Genomic DNA, 14,455 nt, shown 5'->3' on the forward strand with positions numbered 1-14,455 from the left:
CTTTGTGATTCTTGATATGGTGATTCAATTTTCAAATACATCACTTTGTGTATCTTGTGTCAGGGAAGCTTGCAATCTTAATAAAATAATCATGTGTCAGATACCCCTTTTACACAGGTTACTTGAGTATTAAACACACATTATTCAAGTCAGTACCCTTCAGCTTAAATTTGCGGGTTACCTTAAAGTGCTAACATACCTCAACAGCTGTTGACAAGTTACCATACAGCTCCTAATGCCAAGAGGTCAAGTTTGTTGAGTCAGTCTACTGAAATATAACATTTGTGCATGCTGTGTCTTTGAGTCTTTAGCACTGGGTTTGTGATGAGTATAAAACTGCAGTCTGCAGTTCTGGAAGATGTGCCATGTTCCCAAGGGACACTGTGACTTTGGAGCAGAAAGACTAACTGTAGATGGAGACTGGAAGCAGAAGGCATGGACTGGCTTCAACTGAGCTATTAGGAATGGACAAAATATGGCATGAATACATTTGAGAAGGACCATTTTCTTTCTTTCCCTCTCCAGAGTGTTGAGGCTGCTATTGAAAGCATGGACATGAGAAATTCTGCTTAGTCTTGGTTTCCATTTTAATTGGCCTTTTCTTTTTAATAGTGCCAATGTCTGATTCCCCATGTAGCTTTGGCAGTCAACACTACTTGCTAGTTTTCACGGCTTCTCTTCACAAGTCTGAAGTATTGTATATGACAAGACTCCTCTTGTTCCCTCCAGGCACCCAAGTTAATCAATTACAGCTGAACTTTGTTATGCTCTGAATCTCAAAGAATTGGGTGCAGTTAGACTTAAGATCAGAAGCTAGAGCAGAGCTGTGGAGGCCTATGAGATATAGCCTGCTATACTGAGGATTTTTCATACACAAACTCCTCAAAGGGGTATAAAAGGAGATTTTTCTGGTTTGTGTGGCTTCAGTTCTATAAGAAAACCTTGTAATATTTGGTTCACCTGGGTCCTGGGGAGAACCTTTTTTTTTGTACTGATTGCTTGCTTTAAAACCAAGAAATTATAGTTATCTTCCTTTTTACATTCTTTGTGTTAATGCTTTATGTGCCAGTATATGTGGAGTATAGGTTCAGTGAATTAAGATGAGAGTTCACATGAATTTAGCAAGTGGTTTAAGCTAGAAGTTTGTCTGAAACATGGAAAACAAGATTCAGTGCCCTCTAATTATCACCACAGAAGGAGGGACCAAAGCAGTGAGCTGCAGACTGTTCTGGGGAGGCTTGCTTCATTTTTATAGTGCTCTCATATTGCTTTGGCTGGCATAATTCAAGTGGAGTAGAGAAGAGATTTGCTGCAAATACAGTAGAGTTTGGTGGTTAGCATATTCATTTCTGGAAAGTATTCTCACTGAAAGAGGGAAACGTGAAGCTGAACTTCAAGAAAACAGATTCACATCCTTCCTTTATCCCTGGGCATGCTCTTGCACTGTTGGATGGAAGGGAAATATTACCCTTTTTATAATTCTTGCCCTGGATATGTGATTGGTTTCTGAAGTAAATGCCCTGGCAGCAAACAGAAGAAAGCATTGTCCACAAGGAAGAATAAATCCCCCCTCTCTTCTTGTTTGGACCAAATCCACTTTGTTTTCCAGTTAACTGGCCAAACCAAATACAAGATTTTTTTGTCCAGCTCTCTTAAATATGCCCACAGTTTGTGATTCACATTCTTCTAATACGGGTGCTGTTTTGTGTTTTCTTAGCCTTTGTGAAATAGGACAAATAGTTCTCCATTCTCCATGAGAACAGCAGGCAGTTTGTACAACAGAACCAACTGAGTACTGCTGTGTGTAGAATGGCAGGCTGCATACTATTCTTGGTGGCATCTTGTTCAGAAGACTCTCCTGGCAGTAGGCAAGTGTGGCAGGCAGGACTGGGGTTTCTGTGTTCACCCATGAGTGAGTTGTTCCTCTCAAAGGATCTAAATGATAAAGAATAGTGCAAAAGCTGTGCAGTGGGGACTGGGTTGCTGCTGAGAGGGTAGGAGTAGGTCTCACTTCATACAGGGAGCAAACATTGTGGTATGTGTGTTAATCCTTTTGAGCTGCTGAAGAGTTTAGGTGTGCTGAATGCATATTGTAATGTCAATCTTCTTTTCATTCTCTTCCTAGTCAAAGCCATGCTAAAAGAATGAGAATCCATCATGTTTGGAAATGACACTAAAGTGTGTCTTTTTGGTTGCTCAAAATTACTAGCTACTTTTAAAAATTGAGGACTGATTGAAAACAGGTATTGGTGAACTGAAAAGTGGGCAGGTCACAAAACAGCACCAGCTGCAAATTGGGTCCAAATGGGACATGGAGTGCAGCAAGGTTGTGCATATGGCTGTCAAAGTGTTACACAATGCCAAGGTGTTCAATCTCAAAAAGATTCTGTGATTCTATGATTTTAGGTGATGATGAGCATCTTGGGCTGTATTTTCCAGTACTGAGTGAAAGAAAATTGGTTTGGTGGATTTGTGTTCAGCCAAGAAGATGAACATTTTTTATACGCTATTCTGAAATACAGTGTGATCAGTCCCAAACAGCGATAGTATAGTTTTGCCAGTCATGGTATGTATCAAGACTTAATGCCTTATTAATGGGAGCATCCTGGCATGATATTCTTAAATTCTCAGTGTTTCAAGATTTAGTGTCAGCACACTGAGAAGCAGTATTGGCCTAATCATATGGAGAAGTGCTGTGCAACTGTTTTTTGCAGTATGATTTAGCCCTCCTGAGGAGTCTGCCTTCACTAGGTTCATTGATAGAATTTTTGTGAGTTTTATTATCTAAAATCTTTTCTGGGAACTGGTGGAATTCCACTGATATTTTTCCATTCTTTACAAGTTAGGTTTAATGAGCAATCAAAGCATTGCCAAACAGTTGTATGTTGGCTTTCTTAACAATCGAGTCTCGATATGGTATGCAGCCAAGCAGGCTGTTGGCTGCTGTTTAAAACTGAGGTAGTACTTTGCTCTCTAATTAATGGAGGGCTGTGGGGTTTTAATGTTCTATTCCTTTTATGAAAGTTTCTTTTAAGAAGGCTTAAAGTGGATGTGTTCTCTTTATGAGTTCACTTGGCCTTTTTGTAATGAACTTATTACAGAGCTTCACACATCTGTTGAAAAATTGAGCTTCTTATAGGCTGCTGCAGTGTTTTTTCTGACTTTAATAGGCCTCGTTTATCCTATAAAGAAGCATACATTTTCTTACCTGATCAAGTGAGCAAACAATAGGGGTCAGATGTGGCAAAGACCCTAACAAAAAGCACATGTCCAGCCATCAGGGTGAGGTAAAGTCATATCAGGATTGCTTGAAGTTATTAATGGTAGTAAAATTTATGCTTCCTCCTGTTTTCCCAATTAAATTGAGAAACCTTTTTTCCAAAGGTGGCTCTGCAACAGCTGGTTCCAATACTTGTTGTGTGAATATTGCCTGGGGTGTCTCCATTCCTTTATGGTAGAGGCTGGCTAAAGCACGTTAAGTAACAGTTCAACTACAGGGACCAGTCTGTTGGAAAGCAGTAATTATTAAAGGATTTATTTTAATGGTAGGTTTTTTTTATCATTTGTGGTGAGTATGGCCAAGGCATTAAAAATCCCCGAACCAGCAGCAACAACAAAAAAAGCAACCAGAAACCCCACAAAACCAAAACAAAACCCCTCATGAAGCAAACACACAACAGCAAACAAAAACTATCCACCAAAAGAAAAATAAGATCATTTACCATCTTTTAACATTTTACTTTTAAATCCTTACTAGAAGTCAAATAAACCTAGCATGTCTGATATAAGGAGAGTGCTGTGTGCACAACGTGTCTTAGAACCCAGCACTTACTTAGATACTTTAACTATGGATTAGACAGCAAACTTTAAAGAAAAAATGACTTCTGATGTTGAGAAATATAAGACTCTAAAGCAGAGACATGTCAGTACTGATAATATTGTGTTTGAAGCAGAAATAGAATCCCAACTAACTTTAAGATAAAAGCCTTTGCCATATCCCAGCTTTGTGCTACTGGTACATTGTAGTGAATTAACAGGAAAGGATAATTGGCATTCATAACATCATATTTTTATATAAGTTTTCAAGTTTTTGAAGTCTAGTTTCTAAGAATTTTCTGACTCCTTTAACACTTCCCAGAGTTGGAAACAGTTTTTCTATTTTGTAGTTATTACTGGTGGATCCTTGCTAATCTGAGCATTCAGCATTCAGTTCATTGCTGTGGTGTGCTGCTCACAAGTGCACATGTGTATTTAGCTATGTTACTAACTTTTTTAAAGAAAAGTGTAGCTTTGGTGTAACAAGGAACTTCTTGAGTGTTGACAGAAAATAGAAAGGCTTATGGCAGTAGCAAGGACAGAAGTGGAGAGGTGACAGCAATCTAAAGATGAGGGAGCCAAGCTGTTGGAAATTCACTAAACTGCTGAATGGGCAGAATACCACTGAGGCACTATTTCTACTAGAGTTTACAAATATGTGTGTAATTAATTTAATTCCTTTGTTTGCAAGAAAAAATTATTAACAGTAAAAGGTCGATCTAGTTTTCCACATGAACTCAAAGCTTTACTGGGCATAACTTGAATGCCTAAAGCATGACAAAACAGAAACAACCAGCTCTATTTTTTTTGAAAACCTCCATGAGGAATGAGTGGGGCACTTCTGCTAGTCTTTGTAATCTGCTGTAAAATCTTCATAAAGCCTGTATGAAGGCCAAGGTAGAAGAGGGAGGACCACCTTTTCCAGAGCCCTTGTGAAGCTTGCAGGCAGAGGGATTGCCTTAAAGAATCATATGGAACAATTTTGCAGGTGTGGTAGTCCCATAGATCTTGAGGCTTTTACACCTTCACATGTAAGGGGGAAGGTTACAACCAGCTTTCCCTTTTGGAAATATGGAAACATATTCAATCACAGTTTTTGCTGTTTACTGAAAACTTTCTTAGGTGATACTCTCCACTGCAGGATACCATCTGCAGATTCTCCATGTCTGCAATTGCTAAGATGAGAGATCTTTTGTCAGTTGGTGTCTTCCAGACCCTTTGAGCTGATGAGGGGACAGATATGCTAACATAAAAATTTATTGCACTACATTGAGTGCAGTGCTGATAAATCTATACAATCAATTTTTGTTCCGTTGGTCTCTGACATACAGATGCTTTGCAGGATGGGTTATTTTATATGTTTGAGTAATTTCATTGCATAAAGCAAAACTTTTACATGAATCTGGGGCCTCAATGTCTTTTTATTCTTTTTGTAAAAGCTGTCAGATCTGTGAGAAACTTATAGATCCTCAATGAATGACATATTAAATGACAAAACTGTAATCTTTTCACAATAAGGATACTCTTAACTAGCAAAGTCTTTGAAGAAAGGTAAACAGTTAAGAGTATGCTGGTGCTTGTGCAAGAACAGTATCTCTAGGGTAAGAGCTTAATTCTTTTTCTCGTGAAGATTCATAAGCCGAATCAATATTTAACTCTGCTTTTTTGGGCTTAATAGATTTGACCCTCAGCTTTGTACTTCAGCTACTTCAAAACATGGGTAAAACCAGTTTCCATTTCAATGTGGTGAATCATCCATCCCTTTTGCCAAGTGAAAGGTAGCATCACACATTTAGAATGGTGGCTGCTCTCCTGTGGAGCTGTGCACCCATAGAGCCAGCAGCATGGAAAATCTCTACCTATTTCTATTCACACTGAATTCCAAACAAGACTGGGAGGGTGTTTTTAGAGCAGAGAAGTCTGAATATTTCTAGTAGTGTAATTGGAACAGTTAATGTAATTTAATGAAATATAGTGCAGATATGGCAAAAATTATGCATGTCCTATAAATTTCCATTTAATTGTATAGCATTTAATCTGCGTAGTTTGGTGGAGACTTCTGAAGGAACAGCTTTGTATGGAATTATTTCCACCTACTTTGGAAATGGGCATTTTCCTAGTTTGATTCAAACTAAGAACTGCCTCTTCTGATTTCCAGTTTGTTGTAATAATGGTAGCCAATTCTTTTTGTCTCTTCCCTTCTTCCTTGATCATAGCCTTACCCAAGCTTATTTCTTTTGTGAAGGAGAGAGAAGCAGCTGTATCTTCTTCCTTGCATGATAATCCTGTTGCCTCCTGTTTTCTCTGTAATCTGGATTTATAATTGACTTATCTCTGGTTTGTGCAATATGTAGGATATTACAACCAATCAGCTTCTCATTTCTCATGTGTGAATTCACATGAGGTCAGGTATGGTTGATTGTAGGACATCCTAAATAACAAAAATGATTTTTTTTTTTTTTTTAATTTTCTAGAAAGGTCAAGCTTCTGAAAAGGACTTATCTAAATTTAGCAGTATGTTGTCTACCGAGTGGCTATGCTTTGTTGTCTTTTACAAGTATCAATGCTGCAGACAGGTTTTTACTGTATATTTTTCCAGTCTTTCCTGCATAGAGTTCCAGGCAAAGAAACTGAGCCTGGGGCTCCAGATACGCAATTTCATTTTTGTCTGTGTAGATGTTCCATCCCTGATGGTGTTCAGGGCCAGGCTGGACAGAGGCTTGGGTGTCATGGTTTAGTGTGAGGTGTCCCTGCTCATGGCAGGGGGGTTGAAACTAGATGATCTTGAGGTCCTTTCCAGCCCTAACTATTTTATGATTCTGTAATGGTAACATTAACAGTCTAGTCATTTATAGGCCCTTTGGTTTAGGATTTATTATGATAATAGCTTCTTTGTTTCCTAGAAAAAAAAAAGAAAAATTATATCCATGTTTCAGATGTGGCATGTTCTTACTTAGTTCCTTAAGGGAAGGAAAAAAAACCCCAAAAAACACACAAACAAAAAACTAAAACAAAACCCACAAACAAAAAACCCACCCAAACACAAAGCAACCACCCAACCATGGCAAAACCAGGGGTTTAGGTTAGGCTTATAGTATGAAGCTGGTTTCAGTTAACATAAAGATGGCACGAGAGGTTGTTAGTATGTAATTAATATCATAATGTATTGTTTATAGTGTCTAGTCTCCTTGAGCGTGAGCGGGTTTGAAAATTCTTTCTGATTCTCTTGATAAAATGAACTGATATATCCAGTATGATTTATATTTACATGTGTAAATCAAATCAGTATGTGTCTAACCACAGGTGGAGTAACTTAGTCTATTTCCAAGCTGGTTGCAAGTAATAATACAGGGTAGAGGTAAGCAGAGATACCTTTCTATCTCTTTTTTTCAGCATGATCACTGCTAATTATGATGCATGTGAATGAACTCTTGATTTCAATGTTTCTTGGCAGCAGTGAGGGACAGTATATAGATCTTATACTCAATTTGTGACATTCTTATCCATATAGATTTATGTGCCTAATTCTGCAGCAAGTTTGAATTGAGAGTGTTAAGAGTTTGAAACAGAAATGAAGATTCACTCTGCCATTTTAATGGATATTTACCTTTGTTTGTGTTCTGGTTTTGATTTAGTGTAGTTAATGTTTTGCACATGAGTTGGATAGGGTATATTTCATATTTAATGTGGAGACATTGATGGTTCCATTAGAAATGATGACTACTTGGATTACTGATAGTGTTACATTTGAATAGTTTAGTCCATAACTTATATTCTCATTTTTACTTTAGCATTTGAAAGATGAATGCTTCTGCTGCAACTCAGATTAGCATTTCAGTTTTACAGCTTTAGGATTTCTCTTTTGTTATCATGGAGCTAATGGAGAATTGTTTCCTTTTAAGCTCACAGACTCAACGAAAATGTAGGACCTGAGCTTGTGATAAAAAAATATAAGGAAATACTTTTTTTTTTTTTCCTTTAGCTTCTGCTACTAGTATACCATTTAGATCTTTAACCTTAGTAAGATCTAAACATGGAATTAGGGTGTTGGTCCACAAAACTGGCGTATGGCTCCTTATTAATGTTCAAAGGCTAAAAATCTGAGGCCATTATGAACTCGGAGCCCATCATGTATTTATTTCCCTCTCTAATTTGCAGAAAACTAGTTGTGAAAACAGCCCGAGGGACCTGCTATTTTTCCATCCCAGCTGCTCTAGCTGAACTACAGCTGCAAAAAAAAAAAAAAATCTAAGTATTGTTTCTGTAAACTGTTGAGTGTATTTTATAACAGAATAATTCCCACAAAATCAGTAACTACAGTTAATGACTGGTTTGTTAAGGCATTAACTACACTCAGCTGGGAATGACCAATTTCTCTGGAATGACTATGTAAGAACTAAGGATAATTCAGTAACCCTTTCAAATAATTATTTAGTTAATTAATGGTAAATTCTTGTGGAAATCCTATCAAAGTACTTGTGACCCCCACATTTAATATCCAATGAGTTCATTATGATTCATGTTTTATTGCCATAAATACCAGAAGAATCCATAATGAGTAGGCCATTATTTTCCAGGGGTGCCCTTACTGCTTTAGGCCATTTGGCTTTTCCACCTTCAGTCATAAAATGCTTGATGCTCAAAACTACCAGCATTTGTAGGCCACAGCTTTCTGGCACCCCACCAAAACTTGGGAGATTTTTATGAACACATTTGGCAGAGATCTGTTTTCTTTCTCTTGCTTTTCTAGTTAGGGAAATAATTGATGCCTACTGTACCAAGTCATAAGGAGGTCTTCCTTGCAGTGTCTGCTTTTTCATGTGTGGCCTTCAGTAATGGTCAGAAGTAGCAGAAAAGGTATCTCTTCCGTACTTTTGAAGACTGTTCTCCAGCCAGGTACTGAGCAGGGTTTGAAAGTTTTTCAACTAAGTCTGCAAAACAATGATGACTTAGTTTATTCATTAGCATTCAGATGAGTATGAAATAATAATAAAAAAAAGGCAAGTTTGGTACTGGCATATTTAAGTAATATGTCAAGTAATTATTGACAGTAATTACTTACAGTCAATAGCTGCCAGTTTACATGGGAGTGAAATCCCTATTTCATTTGGATGGCAGTTGGCTTGGTGGATTTTTCAAACACTGTCACTTTTTATCCTTCAGCCTGAAAGATGGTGCTTAGTGATTAAAATGTTGTAGCTGTTGAATCTGTTGTCCTTCTAATCTTTGAGAAACTAGTTATGCATAGATTCCCATCAGCTTCTCAATAGGCTGTATCCTTCTTAATTCTGCATGAGATTAACAATTGCTGTGCTTAAAAACAACTACCTTCTCTTGATTTTCCTGAAGTGCTGGTTCTTTGAATCATGAGTTGCCACTGTTTTTTGTGAGAACTGAAAAAAAGTCTTGGAGGTTCTGGTTTTTCTCCACCAAAATGCTTCCACAGGGTAAGTGGAACAGTGGAACTTCCAGACATCAGCCTGAAATTCATTCCTTTCTGGGAAATGAGAATGAAATGAAACTTTAAATGGATACACCATTAAATACTTAAAAGCTGGTTTGGTTGCATACTGTTTTCTTTTAACTTCAGTTCTGTAATTTATTTTCATCTTCAAATGAGTAGAATTCAGGTGGGTTTTTTTTTTCCTATTTATTTACAAGTGAAGAATATTTCCTTGCTGTGCCAGTGCAGTATGTGCCTGTGACTTAAATGCTCTAACCCATTTTCTATTCCCTGTGTTGACGGTAGGACAGCGAAAATGGGTCAGTTAACTGCAGAACAAGGAAGAACTTGAATTCAACTCTTTGAAATTGTAGTTATCTTTGCTTTTTGTGTGTCATGAAATCTGCCAGATGGAATGTGCTTTGGGAGAATTTCTGTGCCAGTCAGTAAAACTAAAGTCTTTCAGAGTTTATGCAGGTAAAATAAACTTGAATTCCAGATATTCCTTATATTTTAGGTTGAGTTTCTAGGTCTTTTTGATTAGTTTTGGTAGTTTGGAAACAGAAGCAGTGCTGTCATTCAGCACTCATACGTAAGGTCTTGTTCAGGCATCAGAAGGGTTATTGTGATAGTCTGGACCTTTGAAAAAAGGGGAGAGAAAATTATGCAAAGAATTTCTTCTCAAAAAACAGGTGGCCTTTGCTGCTATTGTAGACTATTTTCCTGAAAATATGCTACCAGTATTGCTGTATACCAGGAAACTGCTTTTCCTACCAAATATAAGACTGTATCTTAGCTGATGCTTTATCTTAGCACAAATGAAGCTTGCAGAAGGAGGAAAGAAAACAAACATGAAGAACAAAGGTTAAACAGATATACAGTAGCATCATTCTTGTCAACTGCTTGCCAGTTCATACCTGCTGAAGATCTGGTCCAACTTCACTTTAGCTTGTTTTACCTGTTGCTGTTCTGGGGAGCCAGCTTTCCTCCCTTTTGTATTGGCTTACCTTTCACTTCACATAGACTTTCCTGCATTGTTCAGCAAAGCATAACTGTAATTTGGGTCTTAAATTTGAGTCTTGGTGTTTGAGTCTTAAATAGATGCATGGGAAGAAGTGTTAAGAGCAGTGTAAATGGCTTATTTTTTCACCCTAGCACCATGAAATTTAAAGGCATGACTTACTCTTTAAATTTTTGTATTTGCTTAGTAGAATCCTTTTAGCTGCATGTATGGGAAGTGATATTTTCATGTAATTATTTGATTTACAATGTCACTGTAAGTGAATAGGTAGGTAAGACGACCAGTCACAAGAGAAGCACAAAAGATAATAGGGGCTTCATTTGCTTAAAACACAGTGTGTATGGTTTAGCAACTACAGTACTATCTGTGCTTTTATTTTACTAATACCCATAGTAGCTATCAGATTTGGGGATTATCCTTTCTTCAGCTGTTAAGTGTGTGGAAAGTTGTGGTACAAGTCACATTTATTTTTTTTCAAACAGGTAAGAATCCAGAAGGATCTGAAAGGTCTGCTTTGTAGCTTCATGAGGAAAGCTATAGCATGGGGAAATAATACTTCACTGTTGTATGACAACTGCTAGAAGGTCTTCATGGGTCTTTTTTGATAATTCAATTTTGAAAAAAATGCACAAGTGTGCATTTTCAGGATAAAGGCATCATATCCTTGCTGATTAAAGGAAATTTCAGCTCCCAGTGATGCAGGCATAAATAAAATCTAATAGTCCTGGTTGCTTGTTTGAGGTCTTGATGCTTTGCTAAAGTGTTAAACAGGTAAGTTCTAACTTAGCCTAAATAGAAGTGGGAGGTAGGATATTTCTGATCAGAACTGTAAACTCTGAGTTGGTGACCTTACTACATCCTGGTCAGACCTAGTAGAAACGTGCAGATGAATATTTATCTTGTATATAGCCAGTATCCTGCTAATGTAGGGCTAGGGGAGAGCTCAAGAAAATACTCAGTGTAGATTTCAGCAGTGAGTCAGAATCAAATTCATCTGTGTTGTTCTTAAACATTTGTATGTTTGTCTAAGATGGTTTTATAGAACCTTCAGTTTAATACTTCACAGCCTACTCACATAAGCTTCTCTAGTTTTTCTTGAGAACCTTTTTCTCTTGGTAAGAACTAATTGAAAATATACTAAGTTGTCTTTGAAATGTAAGAAATACAAAAGGCTCTCACAGGGTAATATTACCATTTAGGATAATACAACAGTCAGTATGTGACTTACTTGAAAGGCACTGGATTCCTTCTACAACACTTTGTAGTAGTAGTTCTTATTTTTCTCTTTGGCATTGGTATATTTATCACTTCAAGACAAGCTTGTTGTTTCGAAAGGAATATCCACAACTAAATTGGCATTACATTTGTTATTTAATTTTCTGGTTAGAAAATGTTGAAGGCTTTCTCTGGATGGCCTGCTGTTATTCAGTCTTTCTGTCACAAAATATATTCCTTTTCAAAGGGGGGTTAAGGAAGTGTTTTGAAGTGCTGGGGAGAGGGGGAGTAGTTAGCATTGCCCTTGTTCCTTCCTAGCACAAATACAGTATCTACCTTTGGATAGGCCAGGCAAGATCCTTTTGTTAATGTTGCATTTCTGATGCAGGTTTTGCCTCTAGCTAGGAGTTTTGTGGTTTCTGTTTTCCTAATTTATGTCTTTATGACACCTAAAATACTAGGCTTCTATTAATATGGATTTTTTTTTCCTTCTAGCAAATGAAAGCTACAAACAAATATCAATGTGTATTCTCTATCACATAAGCATGGATGATCGCTTTAAATCAATGTTTGCATACACAGACTGTATTCCACAGGTATGTGCTTTTTATGTACTTCGAGGTGCAGTTGCATCTTTGCCTGTGCACGTCTTTTCCTCACTCATAGCAGAGCTCGCACTGACACCCACAGGTAACAATAGGAACAACCATGATACTTTCGAGTTGGTAGTGAACCACCAACTCATCGAGCAGTCTAGCTGTTCTTGCTGTCTTTTAATGGTCCCCAGAAAAAGGATAAGTGACATGTTCTTTTTCAGTGTTACTAATGCTTGAGTTGCATCAATGAATTCATAAAGATACAGTTGACCTGGTGAATTTTTGCAAGAGATTGGGAACGCTTGAAAGAGGTTAAAGCTTGTTCACGGCAGGTCCTTAAAGGATCTTGTGGAAAGTATTTCATTTACAGTTAGAAGGCATTCTTGCCTGCTCCCACTGGGTATCAAAATTTCAGTGTCTCCAGTATTACAGGATATGAATGGGAAACCAGCCAAGCAGTGTTATGTTGCTACCTGACAGTTCCTTTCCCAGCTACAGGTATGTACAACAGGGGAGAGAGACATGAAGAGTAAGGAAGGCTCTTCACCAGTTATTCAGGCTACAGTTTGTTGCATAACACTGCCTGCAGTCATAGTCTTTGGTCCAAGCACAAAGTATCATGGAGTTTGGGATTTTGTGTGTGTGTTTTGTGTTTTGTTGTTTTTTTGGAGTGTGTTTGGTTAGTGGTTTTAGTACCAAATCCTTTCTTACTGGTAATTTTTCAGTCCTTATGAGGCTGGAATTGAGAAAGCTGCATTACATAAGTGAGAAAGCTCTCGGTAGCTTTTTCAGAATTGCACCACAATATCTTCTTTCCTGCCAAATGTGTTTTCAACATCAAATGCATCCAGAGTTGGAAATTGCCATGGAAAGCTTTCAGAATGTTTCTGGTTATTATCTCATGAAAAATAGTGATGTTTTTCCAAATACAGGAGGATTTTGGACAATAGAGAGGGAGAACTGGTGGAAATAACTAGTATATATTACAAAATGATCTTGTAAACATCCTGCTGACTGCCTTTTCTGCCACAAGAAGCAACTATATATAAAGCTGTTTGCATGATATAAGGACTTGCTTTGTTCTGAGCCATTATCAGCAAAACCAGAACTCACGCACTCTGTTTCAGGGCTCGCTTATGACATGACTTCAGGGAATCTTGGCATGGCTTTTAGATTCCCAATGCCAAATGTGAAGAGATATGGTAAATTCAGCAGCTTCATACTCTGAGCTTTGGTGAACATCATTGTTTTGATAGGCAGCAACTGGTCAAATGGATGCTTACAGGGTTGTATCCAAAGACTAGTGAAACAAACAGCAGATAAATTTGCTGCCTTCATTGGGTTTTGGCTAAAACTACAGAATTCAAAGGATACCTATGGCTATTGATGCTTCATTGGTCAATGTAATTATTCACAGATCACATCTCCTGGCTGTTCAGAAAGAAAAAGCTGGACAACTAGAGCTTAAGTTTTATAAATGAATGTTCCGACTGAGGACAGTTATTAAGGAAGACAGATAGCAGAAAACATGGGGAAGTGGATAAGGCACTCAGGAGAAGCAAGCATCATTTTAAAGGACTCCCTGCCATCTGATTCTATCTTGGAAAACCAAACTGTCTTTTCAGTAGTAGAATGTGCCCTTCTGTGGGTTTGTTTCTTTTTGAGGAAACTGGCAAATACTCAATAATGAATGTTTAGCTTTTGCAGGAAGTGATTAGAAAATCAGTCCCCTGTTGTCATTTTGAACAGGCGAAGTGCTTGACAAGGGCTTGCGCGTGCTGTCCCAGGTAAACATCCTTGATTGCAGGAGTTAGTGGGTGCTATTCTAGTAACAGTTAAAAGTGAGTATTAACAGTTCATTCTTGTTTAGACCCCAGCAATGCGTGTTTTGTTTAAATAGGTGCAAATGCCATCCAGATGCTTATAAAAACCTTTATTGGTAATAACCTGGCCAATCAAAGGGCATGGTTAGGCAGTGATGTCATGGTGATATTTAATATTTTACCGCAGAGCAGTGTGCAAGGTTCTCTGCAGCTGCCCACATGTTTTCCACCATGGTTGTCCTGTTTGGCCCCTCTTTGATCTATAAGCTTCTTTTCAGCTTAATGCTGGTAAACGTCCTCTCTTGACAGCACCCTTTGCTCCTGTCCGCCATTATCTGCTGAAGTTCAGAAACCAGAGCATCACTTCAAACAGCAGAGTTAGGGAGTAGCCAGTCAGGAGAGATTCCTGAGGCATGCAGTTCTGGCATAATCATTCAAAGATGTTTGAGCTGGGCTTGGGGAGGGGGTTGGACAGAGGTGTATGTGAACAGAAAGCTGTGGGGGTTGGCCTCTGGTCACTGGTAAATAAGTGAAGGCAGGT

At 38.0% G+C, this 14,455-nt stretch overlaps 1 protein-coding gene across 2 annotated transcripts in view; it reads left to right on the top strand.

The window, feature by feature from the left end:
- Positions 1-14,455, top strand: part of KIFAP3 (kinesin associated protein 3) — a 68,884-nt gene that overhangs the window by 15,977 nt on the left and 38,452 nt on the right. For both annotated transcript variants that reach the window (XM_031047262.2, XM_005147076.4), the window contains exon 11: positions 11,991-12,091. In XM_031047262.2, the coding sequence (XP_030903122.2) occupies positions 11,991-12,091 (101 nt within the window). The remainder of the gene's footprint in view (positions 1-11,990; positions 12,092-14,455) is intronic.

The sequence above is a fragment of the Melopsittacus undulatus genome, chromosome 6 (genome assembly GCF_012275295.1).
Source record: "Melopsittacus undulatus isolate bMelUnd1 chromosome 6, bMelUnd1.mat.Z, whole genome shotgun sequence".
In the NCBI taxonomy this organism is placed as follows: Eukaryota; Metazoa; Chordata; class Aves; order Psittaciformes; family Psittaculidae; genus Melopsittacus; species Melopsittacus undulatus.